The sequence below is a fragment of the Ranitomeya imitator genome, chromosome 2, assembly GCF_032444005.1.
Source record: "Ranitomeya imitator isolate aRanImi1 chromosome 2, aRanImi1.pri, whole genome shotgun sequence".
In the NCBI taxonomy this organism is placed as follows: Eukaryota; Metazoa; Chordata; class Amphibia; order Anura; family Dendrobatidae; genus Ranitomeya; species Ranitomeya imitator.
In genome coordinates this window covers 254,091,635-254,114,062 of record NC_091283.1, presented here as the reverse complement: position 1 = coordinate 254,114,062, position 22,428 = coordinate 254,091,635, and the positions used below count along the sequence as shown (strand labels likewise).

The following is a 22,428-nucleotide window of genomic DNA, read 5'->3' as shown; positions in this document are numbered from 1 at the left end:
AAAATAAACATTTCTCTTTCACAAAAATTTTGGCGCATGGCAGAGCTCGGAAGGGAAGGAGCGCCTTATTGGAGACCAGATTTTGCTGCAATTGTTTGTGGTGACATGTCACATTGTCAGAGCCCCTGAGGTGCCAGAGCAGTATAAGCCCCCAAAAGTGACTGCATTTTACAAAATACCTCCCTGAATGAATTCTTCTAGTGGTGCAGTGAGCATACTGACACCACAGCTGTTCCATAGAAAATTATACCATTGGACCATTCATTTTAACCACTAAAATGTTGCTTTAATCCCAAATTTTACATTGGAAATTAGGTAGATGGGTAAATGGTCACTACACCCATAGATGAATTCGCAGAGGGGTTTCATTTCCATTTCCCAGAGGGGTGTCATTTCTAAAATGGGGTCACTTCAGGTGGGATTCTGCTGTTATGACACTTTAGAGAGCCGCTAAGTGCCAGAACAACAGAATCCCTCCTGAAGTGACCCCATTTTGGGAATGACGCCCCTCTGAGAATTCATCTATGGATATAGTGACCATTTTCATTACACGGATGATTTCCAGAAGCACATAGTGGCCCAATATATTGTGCCCAGCTTGTGTCTCTGGAGACATCCCCCACCTACCCCCAGAAATTGTAAAGTCAGCTCTACTCAGATGTGTCTGTCACTAAATAAACAAAATGCTTGACTGTCAAAACAGTTTAAAAACGTGGATCTATGTGGAAGATTTTAAATCAGTCATGGAGGCATAAGGCCGGCAATGATGGGCATTGTGGGCAATAATAGCGGGTATCATGCCTCATTCCTCTCTTGGAACATACACGACATCTTCTCTGGGGGTTCTTTCTTGTTTCAGTTGCTGAAATGAGTGCAATAAAATGTTGTTCAGTGAGTCTTCCAACATTTTCATATTCAAGATTTTCAGTGACCTTTTTCTGATAATCAAGGAAAGTATTCGCATTTCCGGCTTTTTTGTATAACACAAAAGAATTATATGTGGCCACCTGAAACAAATAGATGACTAACTTTTTATACCAGGTGTATGGTTTTCTTGATACCTGGTATGGCTGTAGAACCTGGTCTGCAAGGTCCACACCCCCCATATATTTGTTGTAGTCAATGACAGACACAGGTTTTGGAGTAGTGGATCCCTGTTGGTCTGCAGTGGCCCTTGTGGCATCTGGGTGGATCGAGCTCAGGATAAAATTATCTTTTTTATTCTTATACTTAGGGGCAAGCATCTCTCCATTGCGTAAAGCCCCTGACTGCCCTTTTCGGAACTTTTCATTGACCAATAATTGTGGAAACCCCTGACGGTTTTTGCGAATGGTCCCACAAGCCCCCATGTTATGTTCAAGCAGACTTTTAAATAGGGGTACGCTGGTGTAGCAGTTGTCAACATACAGATTGTAGCATTTATGTAATAATGGAGTTATCAGCTCTCAACAAATTTTCCAGATGTCCCCAGATAAGTAGGACATCCTGGTGGGTTTAGTTGGCTATCTTTCCCCTCATAAATGTGAAAAGCTGATGTGTATCTGGTTGAACTCTCAAAAAGTGAAAATTACACACTTGCCATTTTATTTCCCAGCGCATATTGCCCAGATTGTGCTCCAGGAGACACACACCATAAATTTAGTGGATTCTTCTCACTATAATATTGGTAAATACAGGGATCCTAAATGTTGTTTGAGCACACTGCAAGACTCAGAAGTGAGAGTAGATTTTGCTGGATTGGTTTATAGAAACTCTGTTGCTTTTTAACAGCCTTAGAGCCACTAGTAGTGTGGGAACCTCTTTTTTTCCATTGACAGATGATGGACCTGAGCGGGGACTTGTTTTTTGTGGGATGAGAATTGGTATTATTTTTGCCTACATAACATTGATTGGTTTCTTTTTATTTGATATTTGGTAGGCAGAATGAACAAACAGTTAAACACCACGCACTACTGGTTCATCCAACAAGGTTTTCTATTAAACTGTGAACTGTCATTGTCTTGGTAAATAAAGTTTTTTACATTGCTTGCCATTTTTATGGACAGTTTAAGTAAAAATGTTCAAAAATATAAAACTCAAGGATATTTTATTCAAAAGAATTGTTTTTTATCTTAACAGATGACTGTACCAGGAGATCAGAGGGACAGCTGACATCTTCAATTTTTAAATCTGATGATCTTGAGATCCTGCAAGATACAACTGAAGTGAATGTCATTACTTCAGATATATCATCATCCATTCACAGCAAAGATCTGTCATCTGATCCTATGAAACAGGTCCCATCTTCTGATTCATTACTGACTACTAAGAAAAATCAAAGTCACAAAAGAAGCATTAAAAAACAGACTGCTCCTAAAGCAAAAAAGTCATTTTCATGCTCAGAATGTGGGAAATGTTTTAAATGGAAATCACATTTTGTTACACACCAAAGAACTCACACAGGGGAGAAGCCTTTTTCATGTTCAGAATGTGGGAAATGTTTTACCTCCAAAGTGTATCTTGTTACACACCAAATAACTCACACAGGAGAGAAGCCTTTTTCATGTTCAGAATGTGGTAAATGTTTTACCTCCAAATGGCATCTTGTTACACACCAAATAACTCACACAGGAGAGAAGCCTTTTTCATGTTCAGAATGTGGGAAATGTTTTAACCTGAAAGGGAATCTTGTTACACACCAAATAACTCACACAGGAGAGAAGCCTTTTTCATGTTCAGAATGTGGGAAATGTTTTAAACTGAAAGGGAATCTTGTTACACACCAAATATCTCACACATGGGAGAAGCCTTTTTCCTGTTCAGAATGTGGAAAATGTTTTACCCTCAAACAGACTCTTGTTAGACACCAAAGAACTCACACAGGAGAGAAGCCTTTTTCCTGTTCAGAATGTGGGAAATGTTTTTCCGAGAAATGGAGTCTTGTTACACACCAAAGAACTCACACATGAGAGAAGCCTTTTTCCTGTTCAGAATGTGGGAAATGTTTTAACCAGTTAGGGCATCTTGTTGGTCACCATAGACCTCACACAGGGGAGAAGCCTTTTTCGTGTCCAGAATGTGGGAAATGTTTTAAATGGAAAGTGCTTCTTGTTAGACATCAGAGCAGTCACGCAGAGGATAAGTCTTTTACATTTTCTTAATGTGGGAAATATTTTACTTGGAAATCAACTGTTAATAAACATCAGAGACGTCACATAGGGGAGAAGCCTTTTTATGTTCATAATGTTGGAATAGTTTTAACCAAAATTGAATCTTCTTAAATGGGTTGTCTCTTGTCATTCCTCATGTTTGCTGACAAAAGGATACAACTAAACTTTATTAATTCCAATTGTAAAACTATACCCATAATTCACCCCCTGAAGGTTAGTTAGTAGGTGACTAATAGAAAACACATGTACTACACATTTCATTATATAGGGTGAGGTGACGTATACACACTCACTCTCCAAGCCTCTCATTTCTACGGGTTTCATCGTCCTCACCAAAGGCAACTCATCAGGAGACTATTTAATATTGACCTATATTGAAGCGAGACTAGACAAAAAAATTACTAAAATCATGTATCATGTTATCCGAAACAGTCAGAAAACCAGCCACATATTGGCAGATCCCAGACCTCAAACTATATACTTCGTAAGTTTATACACCACTCCAGTGTCAGGAATAGATAGTATGTGTCATGCCCTCAGCCGCAGGTTCGGTCTCCGCTGTGCAGGGAGACCGGCGCCTATCACACAGCCTTACCCTGTCCGTGGCTCCAGATGATCTGCGGCTTCTTTCTCTGCTAAGAACCTGCATCCTCTTGGCAGGTCTCCTGGAAATGCTCTTAGGAGCCGCGCCCCGCTTCCTGCACATACTTGAAACAGCAGGACACCTGTTCGCTATTAGGGCCATTTGTGCTATGATGCTCTGTGCATAAAAAGCACCCTCCCCTTTAGGGAGGTGCCTGGGCTATTTGTTCATTCTTTGGATTGTTGCCGCAGCTTCAGGCCACGCTGTGCTCTGCACTTTACTAATGCCTTTATTTTCACAGAGTCCTCTTCTGGTGAATCCCATTCTGGACTTCTCTGGTCTCTCCGGTTCTCACTCCAGGTTGTCTTGCCTCTCCTCACGGAATCCTCCAGACCCTGCTACCAGTGGAAACTACCTTGCTGGATTTCATGGAGCTTCTGAGATTGTCCCCACCAGCTGGCCCAAGTATTCTACTGTGTTGCTAGTTTGTCAGTATGGGTCGTCCTCTGGTCCTGGATTCGTAGCATTCAAGCCACCTGGTGTTGTGACGGGGGAATCCCTGTATAGGGGTACACCTTGCCCGGTGCTCCACTACGTGGTACAGTGCTGTGATCCAGAGGTTCTTTCCCTCTGACACCTGTTTCCTTTTTGTTAATAAATATCTTTTGGTTTATGAGATCTACTCTCCTGTCTTTTGAGTATCGGGTATACAGCCGCCACTGCACCATCAGTGGTCTAGTGAGTCCACTTTACCTTGTCACACCCTGTGGGCGTAACAGTTAGCCCAGGCCATGGACTCCGCTGATACCCGATTCTCAGCCCAGAGAGAGCTAGCTGCGCTTTGTCAAAGCCAGGATCAGCTAGTTTCCTTCATGCAAACTCTGGATACCCGCTTATCTACTCCACAGGCTACCGAGTCCACCAACGTGACCCAGCTAGCAGAGCTCCGTCTGGAATTCAGTCGCCAACATGAGACGCAGGCCCGCTTGTTGGATTACGTGACCTCTGTGGATGACCGGTTAACTAAGGTACAGCATCCTACGCTTGAGCCCACTATGAGACACTGTCCTCCTCGTCACTGCAAGCCTCCTCGTTACTATGGTGACCCCAAGTTGTGCAGAGGATTTCTTAACCTATGCTTGCTGCATTTTCGTTTTTTGCCTCAGCATTTTCAGACAGACATGGCCAAGGTGGCTTTCCTTGCCTCTCATCTGGAGGGAGAGGCTTTAGCTTGGTTCAACCCCCTAATGGAGCGGAATGATCCCATTGTGTCTGATCTGCAGGTATTCTTGGACACGTTCCGCAAGATATTTGATGAGCCTGGTCGTGTCACATCTGCCATGGAGTCTCTCTTTGATTTGCAACAGGGCTCTCTCTCTGTCGGTCAGTATGCCATCCGTTTCCGTACCTTGGCTTCGGAGCTCCAGTGGACCAATGAGCCCCTGGTCGGAGTCTTCCGGCGAGGGTTGTCTGGAAGAGTCAAGGACGAATTGGCAGGCAGGGACCTACCCGAGACCCTGGATGATCTCATATCCCTCGCCATTCGGATTGACATGCGTCTTCAGCAGCGCTCCAGAGAGAGGCTTCTCGAGAAGCAATTTCCTCATCCAGCGTCTTCTTCACCGAAACCTCGGTTTCCGTGTCCTGCTCCGGTCTTTAAGGATGTGCCCATGGAGCTTGACCACGTGAAGGTGAAGAGGAATCAGCAGGAGGAGATTCCCACTAGGAATCCATATCGTTATGGTGGACGCTCCACTTCCGGTCAATGCAGTGGAACTGAGTGGTCAGAAGAACTCTTCCACCTAGGACAGGTAAGGGAGACCTCCCTAGGTGAGAATGACTCTTCTCTCCCGCTAACCATATCCATACAGGTAATCTTCAGGAAGGTGCGGTTCTCCGAGACGGCTTATCTGGACTCTGGATCTGGTGGAAATTTCATCCAGCAAGCTGTGGCCAGGCAGTTCGGGATTCCAATTGTTCCACTGCAGCGGTCCTGGCGCATCATCTCCGTAGATGGTAGACCCCTGAAAGATGCCATTATCGGTATCACCGAAGAGGTGGAGCTTCAAATCGGAGCACTACACAGGGAAAAGATTACCTTCTATGTGTTACTGAATCTTTCTCCACCATTCCTTCTAGGTCTTCCGTGGCTGCGCCTCCACGAACCTGTTCTGGATTGGCGGTCTGGAGATGTCCTTCGATGGGGTCAGTCTTGTCACGAACACTGCCTCATACCAGTACGGCCTGGTTCTACCCCACGGCCTCCGGCAGCTTTACCCGGGTTACCGTCTGCCTACTGGTCCTTCGCAGATGTATTCAACAAGAGGGAAGCCGAGACACTTCCACCACACAGGCCTTATGATTGCTCCATCGATCTTATCCCTGGATCTACTCCGCCTCGAGGTAGGATCTACCCTCTTTCTCCTACTGAGACTCAAGCCATGTCCGATTACATCAAGGAGAATTTGGCTCGAGGGTTTATCCAGAAGTCCTCCCCCCCAGCTGGAGCTGGGTTCTTCTTCGTCAAGAAGAAAGATGGGTCTCTTCACCCATGCATCGACTACCGTGGTCTCAACCTAATAACGGTAAAGAACAGATACCCACTTCCCTTAATTCCTGAGCTCTTTTTTTTTTTCAAATAAATTTTTATTAAGAATAACAGTACAATTAACAGGTTTCATTTGCATTTTCAATACAGAGTATTTTTCCCCCCTCTCCCTTCAAACAACCCCCTTCGATCCCAAAGCCCCCCTCCCCCACCCCACAAAGCAGCTCGTCTTGTTAATTACTACCATCATTAAAACAATTGAGTGTCTAATCCCTCAACCAATCGTATAAGCCACACTTCACATTACTATCCCATAGTAATCCATGGAGACCACATTTTATTGAACGTTTCAGTTTTCCCTTTCTTCTTATAAATCCCTTTTTCTAGTGTCAGGCCCTGTTTTACGTACTGGAGGAATTCTCCTCTTGACGGCGGCTCTTCCCTAATCCAGTTTCTAGCTATCACCTTCCTAGCCATGTACAACAATCTAGCTATAGCTATCTTTAGATGTTTATCCACCCCAATCTCATCCACGCATCCCAACAAGCATACAACTGGATCCCTTGGCACCGTGCATCCATACGCACCTTCCATACGACTTAAAACTACCACCCAAAAGGCAACCAACCTCGGACATGTCCACATCATATGGAAAATGTCTGCATCCGTAGACCTACACCTCGGACAATCAGAGTCATTACGCAATCCTGCCTTATATAGCACCATCGGAGACCTATAAACTCTGTGTACCACATAAAGCTGTGACAATCTATACGGTTCACTCATCGACAGTTTTGGGATCCATTCCAACACCGACTCCCAAGTCTCATTATCCATTGGGCCCAGATCTCTTTCCCATTTAGCTCTCGCCATTATTGGAAACCCCAATAGGAAAGTGTGCAACAGATCCCTGTACAGAGTGGATATGACTCCTCCAGTCGTCCCGTCATTACACACATACTCCAGTACTATATCCCTTTGAATCCTAATACCTCCGTTCCTACTCTGAGCTCCAAAAGCATGCCTCATCCGCAGATACTGATACTCCCCTGCATTTCCAAGGCCAAATTCCATCTGCAATTGGGAGAATGATTTCAGTTCACCATGTTCAATTATTTGATGCACATACTGAATCCCTTTGCCCAACCATTCTATCAATACCCCTAATGCCTAAAATTCTTTCAGATTGTTATTATGCCATATCGGCGAGTATCTAGTCAAGTCCGTGATCCCACTTACATGCCTCAATCTACTCCACAGCTTGCGTATCAACAGCAAAGTCGGGTATAGCTTCCCCAAATTCTCCAAGGATCCATCCTCCAAACATTGTACCACTGGCCTTCTTTTTGTCACCACTTCCATCAACCGCTGTACCGCTCCAGATGACCTTCATGCGCCCAGCCCCTTAGATGCTGACTCTGGGCTGCAAGGAAGTACAATTCAGGATTAGGCAATGCCAGACCCCCATCATCCTTGGGTCGCTGAAGTGTCTCTAGTTTAATACGTGGATGTTGCCTCCCCCAAATCAAATTCCTAAACAGAGAGTTGATCTGTCTAAATCTCCCACGTGGTATCCAGACCGGTGCATTGTGAAGAATATACAGTATTTTTGGCATCAGAATCATTTTGATTAGATTCACCCTACCTACCACAGACAAATGTAGCTTGAGCCATGCATCCGCTTTTGCCTTGAGTGCACCCAAGATTGGAGTCAGATTCTCATGTATATAGTCAGTGACCGGCATAGATACCCATATTCCCAGGTACTTAAATTTACTCGTCAACTCCAGTCGCCCATTCGCCAATGGCTCCCCATCCACATCGTCCACCTTAAACAAGATAGACTTACTCCAGTTTATCCTAAGCCCCGACACTGATCCAAATCGTTCAATAATCCCAATGGCTCCTTCCAAGGATGCAACTGGATCTGCCAGAAACAACAAAATGTCGTCCGCATACAACGCCACCCTTTCTTCAATCATCCCATATTTAAACCCAGTCACCTCATCAGACCGTCGAAGCTTAGCAGCCAGCGGCTCCACTGCTAGAGCAAACAAAAGGGGGGAAAGCGGACACCCCTGCCTCGTCCCTCTAGCCAATTGTATGGTCCGTGACAACTCCCCATTTACCCTAACCCTGGCCATCGGCATCGAGTACATTAATTGAATCCAGGATATGAACTGCGGTCCAAACCCCATTCTTTGCAACACTTGCCAGAGATACCCCCACTCCACACTATCGAACGCCTTGTGGGCATCTAAAGATGCAATAACTCTCTGGCCACAGTTATCAGCTCTGAGTTGCAAGTTCACATACAATCTTCGCAAGTTGATCGCAGTTGACCTATCAGGCATAAAGCCAGATTGATCTGAGTGTACCAGGCCAGAAATAACACTTGTCAACCTCATCGCCAACACCTTAGCCAGGAGTTTAACGTCAATAGTAAGTTAAGAAATTGGTCGATATGAATCCGGCTGTGTCAGGTCTTTCCCCTCCTTTGGAATCACCACTATTGTGGCCTCCCGCATAGATGCCGGCAGCCTTCCGCCAATCCTAGCCTCCTCCAAGACCACCTTCAATTTAGGGATCAACACTTCCCCCAAGTTTTTATAAATTTCAGCAGGAAATCCGTCTACGCCAGGCGCCTTCCCATTAGCCATCGACTGTAATGCCCGTCCCAGATCCTCTTCCATAATGGGAGCCTCCAGATCCTCCCTATCCCTTTCACTCAGCCTCGGGAGCTCCAACTCCTCAAGGAACGCCACCGTGTCCTCCATTGACCCATCTACCCGAGAGGAGTATAAGTCTGCGTAAAAATCTGCAAAAGTCTCCAAAATCTCTGAAGTCTCCGAAACAGCAACACCACTCCCAGTCACCAGAGAATGAACAAAGGATGTATTTCTCTGGGCAGATGCCACCAGCGACAGTAAATGACCCACTGATTCACCCTCCTGATAATAGGCCAGATTCATGAATTCCCTCTTCCTTTCAGCCTTACTCAGCAAGACCTCCTCTAGCTGGTTTTGAGCTGCTTTCAACCTCCTCCCAGCCTCCAGAGTACCCGTTATTACCATCTCATCCTCAGCCACCCTCAGCCCATCAATCGCCAACCTCTCTGCCTCTCTCGATTTCCGCTTACACCTGCTAATATCCCTAAACAACAGCCCTCTCAAGTACGCTTTCATGGCTTCCCACACAGTAAGCACATCTACACTTCCCTCATTTATCTCAAAAAATTCCCCTAGTTCCTTTTTAATCTTCTCCAAATCTATACTGTGTAACCAATTAGGGTGAATTTTCCACTCCCTTCTGCTCCCGTTCCGTGTCCCCACTGGTCTAAATTCCACTTCAACTGGACTATGGTCTGAGAGAGCCCTAGGTAAATATCTCACGTCCCCCACCATCGTATCTAACAATCGGTTACCTAGTGCCAGATCAATCCTAGACAGTGTACCATGAGCTGGCGAGTAGCATGAATACGCCCTTTCCCCGATATGCCTAACTCTCCATAAATCAACCATGCCCACTTCCCCGACATAAGTCCCAAACGTAGTGGTATGTCCCGCCGTCCTATTCTGGGGGTTTTTGTTCTTGTCCCAAAAGTCATCACATATATTATTAAGGTCGCCGATAATTAGTAATGGTAACGGTCCCCAGCGCTCTACCCTCTCCAGCACCTCTCTTATCTTCTTGCTTGAGTATGGGGGCGGAATATACATTGCCACTATACACATCAATACTCCATTCATTTTACACTTCACCACCACATACTGACCATCCAAATCTTCCTTTACCACTACCTCCTCATATTGCACCCCAGCAGGAATCAACACAGACACACCCCTAGAGTACGTTGAGAAAGTAGAATGATACGCTTTCTGTATCCAGCGCCTACTCAGTACGTTCACCCTCTCCCGCACTAAATGTGTTTCCAGCAAACATATCATTGAAACCTTCTGTTCTTGAACATACTGTAGACTTGCCGCTCGCCGTGTTTTATCCGCCAGACCTCTCACATTCCAACTCAATATTTTAATACATTCTCCCCCCCTGTGGCTCATCATTTCTCATAGTATCCAATTTCCCAAGTATGAGCTGCCCCACCCCTGCCATCCCCCCTCCCCCCTCCCGCCCCCCTACCTCCTCCCAACTTACCCCCCTAACCCCCCCAGTGTAACGCATTTTTCCTCTCAGCAAGAGTGGGGCTCCACTGCCCACTGCGAACACTCTCTCTCACTTAACCCTCTCCATTCGCGTCCCGCTGCCACACTAAACATAATTTCCCCCTAACTTTAACTTTATTATAACTTAACATTGCACTTCTATGACATGTAAGAAAAATAGCAAACCAATTTACACGATCCGTCATAGCCCTCCTCCCCCACATTTGGTAGACAGTACTGTCCCCTCCGGCCAGTCTTCAACATGGCCTAGCAGAACCCTCAGCAGTTGCTCAACTTTTTTTTTTAAAACCAACGCTAACCAGCGCAAAACTCTCCGCCAACAACAGAGAAACCAATTTCCAGCCAAATCTCGCCGGCATATCGGTCTCCCACTCCTTTCAACTTTTTCTCATTGGTGTCAAGCCACTGGGCAGCGTCCTCCGGTGTCAGGAAGAAATGTGTCTTATTAAAAGCCACCAGTCTCAGCTTGGCGGGAAACATCACTGAGTACTGCACTCCCAGCTCCCTCAGTCGCTGCTTGACTCCAGTAAACTTCATCCGCTGTTTCTGAACCGCAGCGGAATAATCCGGATAAATGGCGATTTTTTTTTTGACCTCCAGCCGTCAGATCCTCCATCTCTCTAGCCTTTCTAAGGATAATGTCTCTGTCCCTGTAGTTCAGTATTTTAGCAAGCATGGTACGGGGATTCGCTCCTGGGGCAGGGGGCTGCGGCGGGACCCTATGAGCACGTTCAACAGCAAAAACTTTTGTCAACACTGTGCTCCCAATCTTCTCCAACAGCCAGTTCTCCACAAACTCAGTGGGATTTCTCCCCTCAGTCTTTTCAGGCAGCCCCACTATACGTATGTTATTCCTTCTGGATCTATTTTCCAGATCCTCATTTTTGGCAGCGAGCTCGGCTATTGCTTGTGCGAACTTCTTCTTTTCAGCTTTTTGTAATTTCACTATGTGATCTTCTGCCGTGCTCACCCTCTCCTCCACCACTCCTATACGTTTGTCCATTTTCTGCAGAGCCGCATTAATCTGTGCCGTGTCCCCTTTAACTTCCTGCATCTGCTGGGCCAAGGAGTTCAGGGATTGCTGTCATGAAGAGATCAGTGTGATAACATCTCTAAGAGTCGGCTCCTCTCCCTGTGATATGGCTTCAGGTCCCCCACTAGCCCCAGCCATGCTGCCTCTCTCCTTCCCCCTCTGTACCTCATGCTGCTCAGCCTTGCTTGCTTCCTCCTCCTGGTCAGCTCCAGCTCCAGATCCTGGTTCTGCCTCCTCAGCAGCCTCCACTCTGGCATACTGCTGCAGCTTTGCGGCCACCTCCATGCGCCGCTGACATGCGGCGTTCTCCTTCTCGGCATCCTCCCTAGCATTGGAGCCATCTTGGCCGGCTCCTGCATCGTTGGTGCCAGCGTCTTTCTGCCACCTCCTGGTCATCGTTGCCAACTCCGGACCCGCTGCTCTGCACCGCTGCACTCTCCGGACCTTCAGCCAGCCGGATTTAGGTGAGTTTACCCGAAAATCGGGGTTAAAACAGAATTTTTGTCCTTCTGGCAGCGGGAGCACACTTCCCTGCTTCCACTCACATGGCCAGCTAGGACACGCCCTCCAATTCCTGAGCTCTTTGATCGGCTTTGAGGTTCCAGGATTTTCACCAAGTTGGATCTCCGTGGGGCTTACAACCTCTTCAGGATACGATCCGGGGATGAGTGGAAAACCGCCTTCAACACGCGAGATGGTCATTACGAATATCTAGTCACGCCTTTCGGGTTAAGCAATGCTCCTGCTGTTTTTCAGGAATTTGTCAATGATGTATTTCGTGACATGCTCTATGTTTGTGTGGTGGTGTATCTGGATGACATCCTGGTGTTTTCTCCCGACTTACCAACTCACAGGAGGAATGTTCGTCTCGTTCTTCAAAGATTGAGGGAGAATCGTCTCTATGCAAAGTTTGAGAAATGTCTGTTTGAACGGAGGTCTTTACCCTTTCTTGGCTATATTATTTCCGATACAGGTCTCGAGATGGATCCAGAGAAGGTTTCTGCCGTGTTAAAGTGGCCAAAACCTGAGGGAATCAAGGCCATTCAGCGGTTCCTAGGATTCGCCAACTACTATCGGCAATTCATTCCACAATTCTCCTCTCTGGTAAGACCACTCACTGCCCTGACTTGTAAAGGAGCCAAACCAAAGGATTGGACTCCTGAGGCCGAATCAGCTTTCGCCTCCCTCAAACAAGCCTTCTCAACCGCACCAGCTCTTCATCGGCCTATGATCAACAAACAGTTTTTCCTTGAAGTGGACGCTTCGTCATCCGGATCCGGAGCAGTCCTCACACAAAAACTGCCTACTGGTAAGATGGTGACCTGTGGTTTCTTCTCCAAGGCATTTACACCCTGTGAACGTAACTACTCAATTGGTGATAGAGAGTTACTAGCAATTAAGCTAGCCTTAGAGGAATGGCGATATCTGCTTGAAGGCACAGTTCATCCAGTCATCAATTACACTGATCATAAGAATCTGTCCTATCTTCAGTCTGCTCAAAGACTCAATCCTCGCCAGGCTCGTTGGTCATTGTTCTTTGCTCGGTTCAATTTCTCTCTCCATTTCCGTCCTGCAGAGAAGAATATCAAAGCCGATGCGCTTTCCAGGTCCTTCTTGTCTGACGACCTTGAAGAGGAGCTTCAGCATATCATTGAACCGTCCAAGATGATCACGGTGGCTCCAGTCAGGCTGTCGCAACTCCCTCCCGGTAAGACCCTTGTAACTGAAAGAGACAAGAAGCGAGTTTTACAGTGGGGTCATTCTTCTAAGCTTGCCGGACACGCTGGTCAAAAGAAGAAGTTACAACTAATTTCTCGACACTACTGGTGGTCCACTTTGCGCCAAGATGTTCTGAACTTTGTTGCAGCCTGTTCCTCCTGTGCTCGTAATAAAACACCCAAGAAACTGCGAGCCAGTCACCTCCTCCCTCTCCCGATTCCGTATGCTCCCTGGCAACACATTGCCATGGATTTCATCACAGATCTGCCAGCATCATCCGGTTGTACAGTAATCTGGGTTGTTGTAGACCGGTTCTCCAAGATGGGACATTTCACTCCACTGTCTGGTCTATATTCCGCTCCTAAACTCGCAAAGCTCTTCATTCAGCATGTCCTTCGGCTTCACGGACTTCCACTCCACATTGTTTCCGACAGAGGGGTCCAATTCATTTCCCGATACTGGCGGTCCCTCTGTAAACTGTTGGATGTCACTCTGGACTTCTCCTCGGCCTATCACCCACAATCTAATGGCCAAGTGGAGAGAGTGAATCAAGTCCTCACCAACTATCTGTGACACTTCGTGAATGGTCACCACAGCGACTGGGCCCACCTGCTGCCATGGGCTGAGTTTTCCTACAATAATCATGTCGGTGAGTCCTCCTCTAACTCCCCATTTTTTATTGTTTATGGACAGCATCCTAAGATCCCGACTCCACTGCCTCTTGCTTCCAGCAATCCAGTAGGTGAGTCCCTGGCCAAGGACTTCACAAAAGTCTGGAGTGAGACGAGGACCTTACTGGAGCAGGCATCTGTTCGAACCAAGGAACATGCGGATAAGAGACGTCTGGATCCTCCACCTTTCCATCCCGGAGATAAGGTATGGCTGTCTTCCAGGCACATCCGACTTAAAGTCCCTTCTTATAAGCTGGCTCCTTGTTTCATCGGTCCTTTTGAAGTACTCCACCGAATCAACGATGTCTGCTATCGTTTGAAATTGCCTGCCTCCTTACGGATCCATAACTCCTTCCATGTATCCCTGCTGAAACCAGTTGTCCTCAGCCGCTTCACCCAGGATCCTGGTAATTTTCCTTCTCCTGTCGGTTCCGAGGACGTTTATGAAGTGAAGGACATCCTGGCCATGAAGAAAAGAGGGGGCAGGTCCCTCTTTCTGGTTGACTGGAAGGGATACGGTCCTGAGGAGAGATCCTGGGAGCCTGTGGAGAACATTAATGCCCCAGTTCTTCTTAGAAGGTTCCTGACAGGTTTGAAGAAGGGGGGGCGTAAGGGAGGGGGTACAGTCATGCCCTCAGCCGCAGGTTCGGTCTCTGCTGTGCAGGGAGACCGGCGCCTATCACACAGCCTTACTCACCCTGTCCGTGGCTCCAGATGATCTGCGGCTTCTTTCTCTGCTAAGAACCTGCATCCTCTTGGCAGGTCTCCTGGAAATGCTCTTAGGAGCCGCGCCCCGCTTCCTGCACATACTTGAAACAGCAGGACACCTGTTCGCTATTAGGGCCATCTGTGCTATGATGCTCTGTGCATAAAAAGCACCCTCCCCTTTAGGGAGGTGCCTGGGCTATGTGTTCATTCTTTGGATTGTTGCCGCAGCTTCAGGCCACTCTGTGCTGTGCTCTGCACTTTACTAATGCCTCTATTTTCACAGAGTCCTCTTCTGGTGAATCCCATTCTGGACTTCTCTGGTCTCTCCGGTTCTCACTCCAGGTTGTCTTGCCTCTCCTCACGGAATCCTCCAGACCCTGCTACCAGTGGAAACTACCTTGCTGGATTTCATGGAGCTTCTGGGATTGTCCCCACCAGCTGGCCCAAGTATTCTACTGTGTTGCTAGTTTGTCAGTATGGGTCATCCTCTGGTCCTGGATTCGTAGCATTCAGGCCACCTGGTGTTGTGACGGGGGAATCCCTGTATAGGGGTACACCTTGCCCGGTGCTCCACTACGTGGTACAGTGCTGTGATCCAGAGGTTCTTTCCCTCTGACACCTGTTTCCTTTTTGTTAATAAATATCTTTTGGTTTATGAGATCTACTCTCCTGTCTTTTGAGTATCGGGTATACAGCCGCCACTGCACCATCAGTGGTCTAGTGAGTCCACTTTACCTTGTCACACCCTGTGGGCGTAACAGTATGTGACAATACAGTATAATTCTTGTGTTTTTTCTCCTATAGGGACTGCCCTAGTTTGGTATTGTAACAGCTGTTAATTAGTAGTGCAGACAAATTGTCCTAGACTAAACTCCGTTTTCAGACGACCCAATATGTACCACTCAGGGAAAACTTACCTGCTCCAAAGATCAATAGCAGCTTCTAACTAATGGCCATGCTGTGGTCTGTCAAGGAATGAGTGCAATATCGTTATAAAGACTAGGGATGTGTGCAATCATAATGTCTGGAAGATCTGTGCCATTATTTAGTATGAATATGGAGATTATCTCTGAAAGTTAAGTGTTCCCTGAGCGGTATATACTGTATTTTCACATACTATCTATTCCTGACACTGGAGTGGCTTATAAACTTACGAAGTATATAGTTTGAGGTCTGGGGTCTGCCAATATGTGGCTGGTTTTCTGACTGTTTCGGATAACATGATACATGATTTTAGTTTTTTTTTTTGTCTAGTCCTGCTTGAATATAGCTCAATATTAAATAGTCTCCTGATGAATGAATCCAATAAATATTCATTTCTCTTTAGTAGCGGTACACGTGACCGCCGGCAGCAGCAGGAATCCGGTGGCTGACACTGCGCACTACTGAAGAGCAAGGAAAGATGAATTGTATCTCCTAATGTTCTGCAGAAAATGTTTGGACTCGGGAGTTGTTCATGACATGTATGAAAGAAGTGGTTCAGGAGGTAGATGTGAAGGCGGCAAACTTCTCTGTTTGACAATGTTGGCATATTATGTCCATTTTGCCAATTATGACTTTCTGACGTGATCACAGTCTTGAATTGGGTTGTAGTGAAATGCTTCCAAGCTCAGATCCGCCTGCCTCCATCTTTGCACACGTTGCATATGTCGTATGCGGTCATTTTCACAACGTTCATCCTTTTGTTCAGATGTTTCCATATTCCTTGCTTCAGCCTGCCTCCATCTTTGCACACGTTGCATTTGTCGTATGCAGTCATTTTCACAACGTTCATCCTTTTGTTCAGATGTTTCCATATTCCTTGCTTCAGCCTGCCTCCATCTTTGCACACGTTGCATATGTCGTATGCAGTCATTTTCACAACGTTCATCCTTTTGTTCAGATGTTTCCATATTTCTTGCTTCAGCCTGCCTCCATCTCTGCACACGTTGCATATGTCGTATTCGGCCATTTTCACAATGTTCATCCTTTTGTTCAGATGTTTCCATATTCCTTGCTTCAGCCTGCCTCCATCTTTGCACACGTTGCATATGTAGTATTCGGTCATTTTCACAACCTTCACCCTTTTGTTCAGATGTTTCCATATTCCTTGCTTCAGCCTGCCTCCATCTTTGCACACGTTGCATATGTCGTATTCGGCCATTTTCACAATGTTCATCCTTTTGTTCAGATGTTTCCATATTCCTTGCTTCAGCCTGCCTTATCCGATTCTTGTGAAGACGACATTCCCGTTGCTCTGATGTCTCAGCTGCCTTACATTTAGCCGGTCTCATCCGTTTCTTTTCAAGCCGCGAGTCACATTGTTTACTTGTCTCAGATCTTTGACACAATTTTGCTTTGTTAGCTTTTGGATGAATTTGCCCATTAGATGGTTGTTTTTCGGCAGCATTTTTAACCCCTTAGTGACGGAGACAAATTTTTTAAATCTGACCAGTGTCACTTTATGTGGTAATAACTCTGGAACGCTTCAACAAATCCCAGTGATTTTCAGAATGTTTTTTTCGTGACACATTATACTATATGACAATGGTAAATTTAGGTCGATATGTTTTGTGTTTATTTAGAAAAAATATCAGAAATTTGAGAAAAATTTTAAAAAAAATTGCAATTTTCAAACTTTGAATCCCTTTAATCCAGAGATTCATACCATAGCAAAACATTAATAAATAACATTTCCCACATGTCGGCTTTACGTCACCACAATTTGTAAAATGTTCTTTTATTTTGTTAGCATTTTAGGAGGATTAAAAATGTAGCAGTAATTTTTCATTTTTTCAAGGAAATTTACAAAATTTATTTTTTTAAGAGACTTATCCATGTTTGAAGTGACTTTAGTGGTCCCATATATTGGGAAACCCCCAAAAGTTATATCATTTTAAAAACGGCACCCCCTGATATATTGAAAACTGCTGTCAGGTAGTTTATTAACCCTTCAGGTGATTTTCAGGAATTAATGCAAAGTGGCATGACAAAAAAGGAAAATGTGTATTTTACCACTTAAATGCTTCTAACTTCTGAACAACAGCCGTCAGACTCTAAGGCCGCTATTTGGTCATGAATTGCCAGCAAACATCAGGACCACAAAATCATGATCTGAGGGCACCAACTGGGATAAAGAGGAAGCCCCCACACTCTGTTAACCATTTATATGATGTAGTCACTATTGATGGCAGCATCTAAGGGGTTAAACAGATTTGGACGGTGCGAACACTGATCGTGGCTGATGCAGCAAGTTGTCAGCTATAGTGGACAGCCGACAGCTGCAGGATTGTCACCTGTATAGGGAGGATATTCTCTTATATCTCAGGTCAGTTAAACGACGTATTGGCTGTCATTAAGGGGTTAAAAAACAGTACTTAGTGTTATGAACCTTTAGTCTATGTGCACATGTTGCAGATTGTATGCATTTTTGCCACGTTTTTTCACTGCAAAAACGCATACAAAACACAGCCCATTGAATTAAATGGGATTCCGCTATGCTGTGCTAATGCTGCGTATTTTTCCACGGAGGAATCGCATTGCAGAAAAATACACAGCATGCTCATTCTTTGTGTGGAATCGTGGTGATTCCGCACACATAGGAATGCATTGATCTGCTTACTTCCATCATGGCGCTATGCCCACCATGCAGGAAGTAAGCGGATCAGGTGCAGATGGTACCCGAGTGTGGAGGAGAGTAGACTCTCCTCCAGGCCCTGGGTACCATATCCCTGATACAAAAAAAAAATAATAAAAATAAAAATAGTTAAATACCCACCTTCCGGCGGCCCCCAAATCCAGCCCAGGCCTTAGTGATGCTCCCGCCAGCTCCCGTTCCCAGGGATGCATTGCGTGAATCACCTGGATGATGTAACGGTCTTGCTTAATGCTACATCATCTGGGGTCATTGTCGCAAGGCATCGCTGGGAACTGGAGCATTGTGAGGAGCTGGAAGCCTGCGGGGGACGCTGGAAGGTGAGAATGTCGCGATTTTTTACTTTTTAAAAAATTTTTTTTAACATTCTATCTTTTTACTACTGATGCTGCATAGACACTATGTTTGACAATTGTGACCAACCTGTCAATCAGATTGCTTGGAAAACGTTAGTGTTTAGCGGGAATACACATGCCAATTCTGCATGCGTTACACCCGCGGCAGAGAGTTGCAGAATTGCCTCGGAAATTTCCACGGCAATTCTGCAATGTGTTCACATAGCCATAGTATTCACCTGACACTGACAAGAGATGTAATAGGATGAATAGTAAATACAGAGCAGCCCTCACACAGTATTACTATGACCTGAAGGAGCTCACATCTCAGTAATGAAAACCTCCTCACGGTCATTGCCGCGGCCCAGGTTAGACACTGAACATCTGTGCTTCGCGGCTGCGGCTGGCGGTGCGAGACGGGAGAGTTGGACTGTGGCTTTCGGACCATCCACCTGCGGTCCATAGGTACTGGTACACTTCATCAGCGGAACGCTGACTGGGGATCGCCGCTGCTGCTCCCCTACTGAAAAGCCACCTATCCCCAAGCTCGGAGGACCCAAGTGTCTGTGATCAAGGGAGCGGGAGAATACATAGTAACATAGTAACATAGTTAGTAAGGCCGAAAAAAGACATTTGTCCATCCAGTTCAGCCTATATTCCATCATAATAAATCCCCAGATCTACGTCCTTCTACAGAACCTAATAATTGTATGATACAATATTGTTCTGCTCCAGGAAGACATCCAGGCCTCTCTTGAACCCCTCGACTGAGTTCGCCATCACCACCTCCTCAGGCAAGCAATTCCAGATTCTCACTGCCCTAACAGTAAAGAATCCTCTTCTATGTTGGTGGAAAAACCTTCTCTCCTCCAGACGCAAAGAATGCCCCCTTGTGCCCGTCACCTTCCTTGGTATAAACAGATCCTCAGCGAGATATTTGTATTGTCCCCTTATATACTTATACATGGTTATTAGATCGCCCCTCAGTCGTCTTTTTTCTAGACTAAATAATCCTAATTTCTCTAATCTATCTGGGTATTGTAGTTCTCCCATCCCCTTTATTAATTTTGTTGCCCTCCTTTGTACTCTCTCTAGTTCCATTATATCCTTCCTGAGCACCGGTGCCCAAAACTGGACACAGTACTCCATGTGCGGTCTAGATTGGTTTGACAGGAGCGATTTCTCATAAACCCATGCTGATATGGAGTTAATACAGAGAGCCACTATCAGTAGCCTAGCTACCGGGGGGCAGAGGGGGCCATCGCCCCGGGCCCGGTGCTCTGAGGGGGCCCACCTGGAGCTACGCTACTGTAACTGTATTGGTGTGCACAGTGCGCCGATACAGTTACATTCTGCAGCAGGGCAGAGAGACACAATCTCTCTGCTCTGCCACCCGACCGCTACGTGCCCCTGAGTAGGGCCCCCCCCATCATCACTGGTTCAGCTGTATTGGCTACATGCCGCTACAGCTGACCGCATTGATGGGAGAAGGAGCATTACACTCCTCCCATCATCCCCTGTCAGCGTCAGACGTCGCCAACACTGACAGCGGGCATTATGACGTCAAAGCCCGGCACCCGCGGTCCTGAGATCTGCGGGCACTCAGAGCAGCGGAGGAACCAGGAGAAGAGAGGAGTATTTATTTTTTATGGGTGCTGCCTTATTACAGGGTCTGCCTATGGGGGTGCTGCCTTATTAAAGGGTCTGACTATGGGGGTTCTACCTTGTTACAGGGTCTGACTATGGGGGTGCTGCCTTATTACATGGTCTGACTATGGGGGTGCTGCCTTACTACAGGGTCTGCCTATGGGGGTGCTGCCTTATTACAGGGTCTGCCTATGGGGGTGCTGCCTTATTACAGGGTCTGACTATGGGGGTGCTGCCTTATTACAGGGTCTGGCTATGGGGGTGCTGCCTTATTAAGGGTCTGCCTATGGGGTGCTGACTTATACTACAGGGTCTGCCTATGGGGGTGCTGCCTTATTACAGGGTCTGCCTATGGGGGTGCTGCCTTATTACAGGGTCTGAGTATGGGGGTGCTGCCTTATTACAGAGTCTGCCTATGGGGTGCTGCCTTATACTGCAGGGTCTGCCTATGGTAGTGCTGCCTTATACTACAGGGTTTGCCTATGGGGGTGCTGCCTTATTACAGGGTCTGAATATGGGGGTGCTGCCTTATACTACAAGGTCTGCCTATGGGGGTGCTGCCTTATTACAGGGTCTGAATATGGGGGTGCTGCCTTATACTACAAGGTCTGCCTATGGGGGTGCTGCCTTATTACATGGTCTGCCTATGGGGGTGCTGCCTTATTACAGGGTCTGAATATGGGGGTGCTGCCTTATACTACAACGTCTGCCTATGGGGGTGCTGCCTTATTACAGGGTCTGAATATGGGGGTGCTGCCTTATACTACAAGGTCTGCCTATGGGGGTGCTGCCTTATTACATGGTCTGCCTATGGGGGTGCTGCCTTATTACATGGTCTGACTATGGGGGTGCTGCCTTATTACAGGGTCTGCCTATGGGGTTCTGCCTTATACTACATGGTCTGCCTATGGGGGTGCTGCCTTATACTACAGGGTCTGTCTATGGAGGTGCTGCCTTATTACAGGGTCTGACTATGGGGGTGCTGCCTTATTACATGGTCTGACTATGGGGGTGCTGCCTTATTACAGGGTCTGACTATTGGGGTGCTGTCTTATTACAGGGTCTGCCTATGGGGGTGCTGCCTTATTACAGGGTCTGACTATAGGGGTGCTGCCTTATTACAGGGTCTGCCTATGGGGGTGCTGCCTTATTACAGGGTCTGACTATGGGGGTGATGCCTTACAACAGGGTCTGGCTATGGGGGTGCTGCCTTATTACAGGGTCTGGCTATGGGGGTGCTGCCTTATTACAGGGTCTGCCTATGGGGTGTTGCCTTATAGTGCAGGGTCTGCCTCTTAGGGTGCTGCCTTATACTACAGGGTCTGCCTATGGGAGTGCTGCCTTATACTACAGGGTCTGACTATGGGGGTGCTGCCTTATTACATGGTCTGACTATGGGGGTGCTGCCTTATTACAGGGTCTGACTATTGGGGTGCTGTCTTATTACAGGGTCTGCCTATGGGGGTGCTGCCTTATTACAGGGTCTGACTATAGGGGTGCTGCCTTATTACAGGGTCTGCCTATGGGGGTGCTGCCTTATTACAGGGTCTGACTATGGGGGTGATGCCTTACAACAGGGTCTGGCTATGGGGGTGCTGCCTTATTACAGGGTCTGGCTATGGGGGCGCTGCCTTATTACAGGGTCTGCCTATGGGGTGTTGCCTTATAGTGCAGGGTCTGCCTCTTAGGGTGCTGCCTTATACTACAGGGTCTGCCTATGGGAGTGCTGCCTTATACTACAGGGTCTGACTATGGGGGTGCTGCCTTATTACAGGCTCTGACTGTGGAAGTGCTGCCTTATTACAGGGTCTGTCTATGGGGGTGCTGCCTTATTACAGAGTCTGCCTATGGGAGCTGCCTTATGCTATAGAGTCTGCCTATGGAGAATGCATAATACTATATTGAGCAGGGGTGTCAAACTGCATTCCTCGAGGGCCACAAACCATGCGTGTTTTCAAGATTTCCTTAGCATTCATTACACAAGGTGCTGCAATCATTGTGTGTGTAGGTGATTAAATTCACCTGTGCAGTACAAGGAAATCCTGAAAACATGACCTGTTTGCAGCCCTCGAGGAATGCAGTTTGACACCCCTGATATTGAGGATTATCTGGTGCATTATACTATGTGGATGCCTATAACGAGTGCATTATACTATATGGAGGTCTATGGGGATTCCAATATACTTTATTGAGGACCATCTGGTGCATTATACTATA

The 22,428-nt window shown here is 46.6% G+C and overlaps 2 protein-coding genes across 4 annotated transcripts in view; both read left to right on the top strand.

Moving 5' to 3' along the window:
* Nucleotides 1-3,193, top strand: part of LOC138662955 (gastrula zinc finger protein XlCGF57.1-like) — a 30,402-nt gene extending 27,209 nt beyond the window's left edge. Inside the window, exon 7 of the mRNA XM_069748968.1 lies at nt 2,119-3,193. Within this exon, the coding sequence (XP_069605069.1) occupies nt 2,119-2,948 (830 nt within the window). The 3' untranslated portion in view covers nt 2,949-3,193. The remainder of the gene's footprint in view (nt 1-2,118) is intronic.
* A 1,222-nt stretch (nt 3,194-4,415) lies between these two features.
* On the top strand, nt 4,416-6,315 carry LOC138662956 (uncharacterized). Of its 3 annotated transcripts, none has more exons than XM_069748971.1 (3): nt 4,416-4,760; nt 4,899-5,543; nt 5,872-6,315. In XM_069748971.1, exons 1-3 carry the CDS (start codon nt 4,524-4,526, stop codon nt 6,310-6,312), a joined length of 1,323 nt encoding a protein of 440 aa, XP_069605072.1. In that variant the 5' UTR covers nt 4,416-4,523; the 3' UTR covers nt 6,313-6,315. The 3 variants fall into 3 exon arrangements, with proteins under 3 accessions (XP_069605072.1, XP_069605071.1, XP_069605070.1); XM_069748970.1 differs by having other exon boundaries at nt 4,416-5,015; nt 5,100-5,543; XM_069748969.1 differs by having other exon boundaries at nt 4,416-5,543.
* The last annotated feature ends 16,113 nt before the right edge of the window (nt 6,316-22,428 follow it).

Bases quoted from the DNA above. Each gene is read 5' to 3' on its own strand.
- LOC138662956 (XM_069748969.1), top strand. From the start codon at position 4,524: ATGGACTCCGCTGATACCCGATTCTCAGCCCAGAGAGAGCTAGCTGCG. The intron at 5,544-5,871 runs GTAAGGGAGACC...CATTCCTTCTAG, and splicing joins AACTCTTCCACCTAGGACAG to GTCTTCCGTGGCTGCGCCTC.